This window comes from Medicago sativa, chromosome 5 (assembly GCF_051527215.1).
Source record: "Medicago sativa cultivar Bolivia chromosome 5, Bolivia_mono, whole genome shotgun sequence".
Taxonomy (NCBI): Eukaryota; Viridiplantae; Streptophyta; class Magnoliopsida; order Fabales; family Fabaceae; genus Medicago; species Medicago sativa.
Window position 1 is genome coordinate 77,363,553 of NC_140753.1, and position 6,122 is coordinate 77,369,674.

General features: G+C 34.6%; 1 protein-coding gene and 1 long non-coding RNA gene across 2 annotated transcripts; both read right to left on the reverse strand.

Annotated features, from left to right (window-relative positions):
• Positions 1-136: 136 nt before the first annotated feature.
• On the reverse strand, positions 137-1,424 carry LOC146925245 (putative F-box protein At3g17490). Its single transcript, XM_085711947.1, has one exon. The coding sequence runs from the start codon at positions 1,422-1,424 to the stop codon at positions 147-149; it is 1,278 nt and encodes a 425-aa protein (XP_085568073.1). The 3' UTR covers positions 137-146.
• Positions 1,425-2,139: 715 nt separating this feature from the next.
• LOC146925246 (uncharacterized) lies at positions 2,140-4,199 on the reverse strand. Its single transcript, XR_015010451.1, has 2 exons — positions 4,064-4,199; positions 2,140-3,038 (listed from the first exon to the last, which is right to left on the reverse strand). It is a non-coding gene; the product is annotated as an uncharacterized LOC146925246 (long non-coding RNA).
• Between the last annotated feature and the right edge of the window lie 1,923 nt (positions 4,200-6,122).

The window sequence follows — 6,122 nt, forward strand, 5'->3', positions numbered from 1 at the left end:
GCATAATGGCGTAGATATTTCAAGTATAATGTAATGAAATTTAAACAAAGATGAGTAAAAGCAAAAGATCAATCAATTGAAAATAAGTATGATATAGGCATTTGATAAGCCACTTAGGGTACAGGGTAAAATTAAAACTTCCATAATCATGTAGCTCGTGGGTAAATAAGAGAAGAAAAATTACTATATATTCCTCCAATTGGATGATAACTTTCTCTGTGGAATACTATCTTGCAATCAATTTCTGCTGTAACACCAATCTCATCAATCATTCCGGTACTTAAATCAAACCAAGCTAGTTCATTATCTTTTTTCCTAATCAATATATTGCCTTTCTTTCCTGCTCCAATCGGATACTCGAGGCAATGTAAAGGCCCAACAATGAAGAGCTTAGTCCATGATTCCTTTACACCGAGTTCACCCAAAATTGAAATGTGAAATGTAGATGTCTTGGTATGATTTAACATAAAAGCAATAGATCCATTTAATACCATCAAATGTCTCTTGACCAAATCATCCTTTGCGCAATCATTTACGTAAGAGGGTATGGGTGTTGTAATGAAAGATTCACTACTGAAGTCAAATGACGACAAACATATATTGTATGTATATGTTCTATGATTCCACCACCATGTATTTGTCTCCTTTATATCCCACCACCACCAATGAGACACTCCATCCATGTACACGTATTCATCAGCATATATATTATAAGCACCATGCTTACCATCAACATCAATTTTTCTCCAAGAGTTACTGCTTAGGCTATAAATCTCCCAGAAAGAAACATGCGGCGGTGGCACATCCTCGTCAATTTTCGGAGAACGATGAGTCCACCGAAGCATTTTATAGTCATCTTTAACATGGTCATAACCAACTTGATGATTATTAGCCCAAACATACCAATTAGGATCAATATCCCTAGAAGGAGGAATCATCTTGAATTTCTTGGTAGTTGGGTTCCACAATACAACTTCCATATTGCCATATTCAAGACAAAGAGTGCCATTAAAACTAACGGGGAGAAAAACATTAAAACCTGATTCATAATATTGATATGGTAATGACGGATCTGGCCAATCTAATTTAACTCGATTTCCAAACCTCTTACTGGAAATAGAGTACAAAACATGTTCAAGTCCGTCGTAGTTGCCTTTGTTTGTTAAGAGTAGGAGGAGAGACATATTATCATAATAAGAACAATCCTTCGTCAAGAGATAGTTGCGGTGCATAGTCATGAAATAAGGGTTATCAGAAAGGAGGGACCAAGATTTGCACGCGCATTCAAATCTTTTCAAAGATTTAAGAGGAAGTTTGGAGAGAATAGAGAAAGTAATATCATCGGAGACATAATTGCTAACCTCACTGGATATATAATTGCCAACCTGAACATTTGATGATTCAGTCGACAGTGATATCCCCATCTCCAATAAGGACGAGTTTGTATTGAATCAAAGGCAACGTAGGTTTAAAGAAAACAACCCCTGTTTTTTAACCTTTTTTTTTTTTTTTTGTAAACAAACCCTATTTCTTAAAAGATAACAGGGTTTCTCTTCAGTTGGATTTTGTTTGGGGTTTGCTGAGGACGTAATCCATCATATATATATACTAGACCATCGACCCGTGCTAACGCACGGGTCATACAAAAGAACAAATATAGCGCAAATATGAAAGGAAATACTTTACTTGAATCGAAAAAAATAGTATAATTCAATTCATAAAATAAATTGCCACAAACGTTTTTAATGTAACATATTAAACAATTTCCATGACATCGACCCTGTTAAGGTAACATAACATATAAATTTAATGGCTTAGTCTTTTGAAGAAAAGAAAATTCAACGTCTGTCGACATAAAAATAGTATTTACTTAAATAAGCTATAGGATGGGTCTGCTTAGGTTGATTGCAAAATCTTTTTTTGTCCATAGGCTACCACATGGTTACAACTTCCAATGACAAATAAAATACACCTGCTTTGTTAAGCAACTACATTTTTTGCTATAGGTGGTGAATTAAGACCAATGATAATAATAAGAAACTTTTTTTATAAGAAACTTTTTTCATACAGAAACAAATTAGTAATGGAACAAAAATTGCATTGATAAAAATTGCATTGATAATAATAAGCCAAAGTACATTGCATGATTCACAAATTCATTTGGAACCAACATTCTTCAAAAATACATAAAACCAAAACTTAATCTTCAAAACTGAGATCTTCAAATTGCTCAAACCAAAAGAGTTAAACAAAACAGAAGATTACACTTCATATAGTTCCATCACTACTTTTTTTTTTTGAATCGGCAAAATTTATTAAGCGAAAAGGAGGTGAAAGAAACACCAAAACCTTGGACCACAAAGATAAATACAAAGGTGCCGTATATATGCGGAACACCAAAAAACTCCGTATACAAAAGGAACCTCTACCCCTTTACCCCTTTGGCACGAAAGACCTCTAACAGCAAAATGCCAAGGCCAATCACTCCTAACTATGACCTCCACTACCTGAATGTGAACCAAAGTAAAAGTCCCTAGAATGTTGTCACGCCAATAACAGAACCTGTAACCAGACTGAAAAAACTGCACAGCCTACACCAGCAAAAAACAGAAGACAGCAGCAGCAATATGGGCACAGTCAGACCACAGATCCAGGTAGAAAACGCACACAACCAAACCACAGACCCATACAACAAACAGCCACACAGTTCCATCACTACTTGATCTTCAGATTACTTGAACCAAAAAAATAAAAAGTAAACAACATATAAAAGTCCACAGCATAATTCCACCAGTACTTAGCAATGTTCGTGCCAATAAAAAATGAGAGACAAAAATCAGCTCTTTGAATAAAACATGTTTGGTAGATCCATCAATCATGGGGTGCTGCCAAGGTGGTCCGTATTTAAAAAAGATATCTTCGTACTCTTTTTTAACTGAAACCTCAATCCGATTCCCATTCGGATCATGCAACACAACCCTTCTACCAATTTGGTAACCGAACTCGCTTACAAATTGAGTTGGCAATCTTCCTCTTGGCTGCATATAACAGTGGAGTTGATATTTATATTAGAAAAGAAGTAACTCATAAGGTAACTCGTAACAAAGGGATTATAACTTACGGTGTTGTTATCCAATTACATGTCCTACGTGCACAGTGTAAACACGCTTCTATGCAATCTCTATGAAAACTCATCAAAACCAAATCCTCCAACTGGTAATAGAAGAAAAGTGGGTTTAACGAATTATGGATAGACTTCAATATTATCTTAAAATTCAAGTTAGCCTAACTCAACTTACAAAACAATTGCGTTATTTGAACACAAAATATATTTGTCTTATATGTGATAACAATACATATTTTTTTTCTATCTCTCACTTTTCCTTTTTTTTTTTTTTCTTTTCAACAACTCACACAACTAAGAGTAACTTATTTTGGCATGAAAAAAATTTGATTTCTAAGAATATTAACTTCATCCAAATTTGTTGGACTAATTAAAGGTACGGTTTCTAAGATTAACCGAACTGTACTTGCCACCAGCAACGATGTTAAGATGGCACTTTCATAGTCTTTTCAATTTGATTAACGATGTATAGTATTATGCGTGACAATCACATATTCCTACTTAGCTTCTTCATGCAACCGTTATAAATGCAAATTATAGGTTGCACCGCTGTAAGTTGGTACACCGGCCTAGCTTTAGAGTATTGATTGATTGATATGAACCTTGTAATTTTCTGTGTAAATTAATGTGCGTGTTCTACAAACTAACTTCAGAAATTGAAAATTATATGCAGCATAAAGTATAAAGCATGGGTTCTAATATAGTTACCACCTTCACTAATGAGTTTAACAAATGATAAACTGGACTAACTGCAGAAAACTACAAAACGAAATTGGTGAAACTCCAAAATGATTTTTTTGGGGGGAAATAAGAATTGTTACCACTCATATATTAGTGAAACATGACTTACAGTTTCAAAACAAAAGAGAAGGTAAATGCCAAAACAATATAAATAGAATTAGAATAAAATAAAAAGAGAAGGTAAATGACAACTATTACCTTTCCCGTCCTCCTTGCTTGAATGTTGTATGTGAAGAAAAATCAAGCCTATCTTGATTGCTGCATTCTCTTCAGTGTCTTTAACAACATAAGTGCATGATGGTAGCAACTTCAACCACATCGCGCTGGCATGAGCCTGCAACATGTCGGTGAAAACAAATAAAAGAAAAGGAAAAATACAACAAATAGTGGCATTCAATGGGATTTGATAGTGAACAACGCATGTCTCGTTGAAACAAATCGTTCATGAAGTCAAAGACAGAAACAGAATCGGTGAAGTCAATTTCTATCCCAAATCCAATTATATTTGTTGTGACCCTAATCTCGTCAGAGACCATAACTACAACCTCGGCGGAAAAAAAATGCTTATTAGAGCAACTAAAGTTCATATGTTATAAGCCTAGTTTAGAATGGAAAAAAAATCATCTGAAACTTAAAATTAAACCAATACATCTAAAACACGCGAAGACAATTTTAAGGACATGTTAAGAAGGGTTATAGAATAAAAAAAATATAAAAAGAAGTCATAATCCAAGAGAAATATGATGTGTAATACACGCAAAGATAAACAAACTTTGCTTGAAGATATGCATCATACATATAGACAGAGACATAACCTCCAGAAAAATACAACATAAACTATAAAAATGAAAACAGCGTACACAATAATCCTGTTTGACAATATCTTTAAGAAATGAAAAATATGGAATGCTTGTCTATGGAAAAGAGAAAAGAATAAGAAACCAACAAAATAAAAAATTTGAGTGTCACAGACTGATCTTTAAACTATAACTATGTACAAACTATGAATTCAAACCAATAACTTCATTCCAATAGAAAAAAAAAACATGAATTCATTCCAAGCTTAGTCCACTGATCAATAAACTATGTACAGAACATGTTAAAAGATAATCCAAATTTCTATGTAGAATGGTTGAATACAAAATGAATGGCCACATAGGAAAATCTAAATCACAAATGCAAATAACGGAGACCAAATAATTTTATAAGCATAAAAATGACAAATGCATTGTAGAAGGAAAAGAGAAGAAGAAACAATCTACGAAGATGTTCGAAGGACATACCTTGACTTGTTGAAGGATAATCATTGATACCATCAAAAGACCTTGCATCATTTGCATAAAAACCCAAAATAGGCTACAAAAAAAACAGAAAATATAAATCAAATCAATTATATGAGGGGGGACAAATACAGGAATAGAAAAGTTACAATGTCGCTGGAAAGAAGAAAAATTGCTTAGATTTAGGAAAACCCCAATATGAAAATCCTAAAATTGACAAACAAACCAAACCCCATAAATTGTTTATACGTAAGATTACCTTGAATTGTATAATAAAATTGAAAATGAAAGTGTATGAAACATCGCAAGCTACCACTGAAATAAACCTTCATATCAAGAGATCTATTGATATGGGTTTTACGGCAAACTCCATTTCTGAGTGTCATCATCTCACCATCCGATCATGCAACCTCTCTCAAATGAAATTGAATAAAGAAAAAGACGATTAAACAGCAAGGTCGTGGAGAGAGAGCACTTACGGCAAGTAGCGATTGTTGTTATGAGTTTGTTGTAATGATATGATGCCACAGACGGTGGCGGTCGAGTCGACGACAGTGAGCGATGAGAGGAGAAATACGACGGTGAAAGTTGGAGTGCCAAATGTTGAAGACTGGTGATGGTGGTGATACGGAGGAGATCCGCGGTGGTTCTGGCGGCAGGAGAGGACAGTGGCAATGGAAGAATGACCGGAAGTGAAGATAGTGAGGGTGGGAGGTGGAGAACGGTGAGGGTCAGAAGTAAAAGGTGGAGAACGGTGAGGGTCAGAAGTAGAACGACTGAAAGCTTTCAAATTGCTGGGATATGTGAGAAGAATATGGAACGCAAAAGTTGTTTCTTTTGGTTTCTATTGTGTTGTTTGTGGCTTTTATTTCTCATCTTTTGTTACCATAGCTGTTTCGTAATTAAGGTTTAGGTCAGGGTTAAAACAGGTATTTTATTTGCTAGGGTTTAGGAAAAATTAGGGCTTCAAAATTGGC

What these genes read in the sequence shown, in the direction of transcription:
- LOC146925245 (XM_085711947.1), bottom strand. Translation starts at nt 1,424, where the DNA reads ATGGGGATATCACTGTCGACTGAATCATCAAATGTTCAGGTTGGCAAT.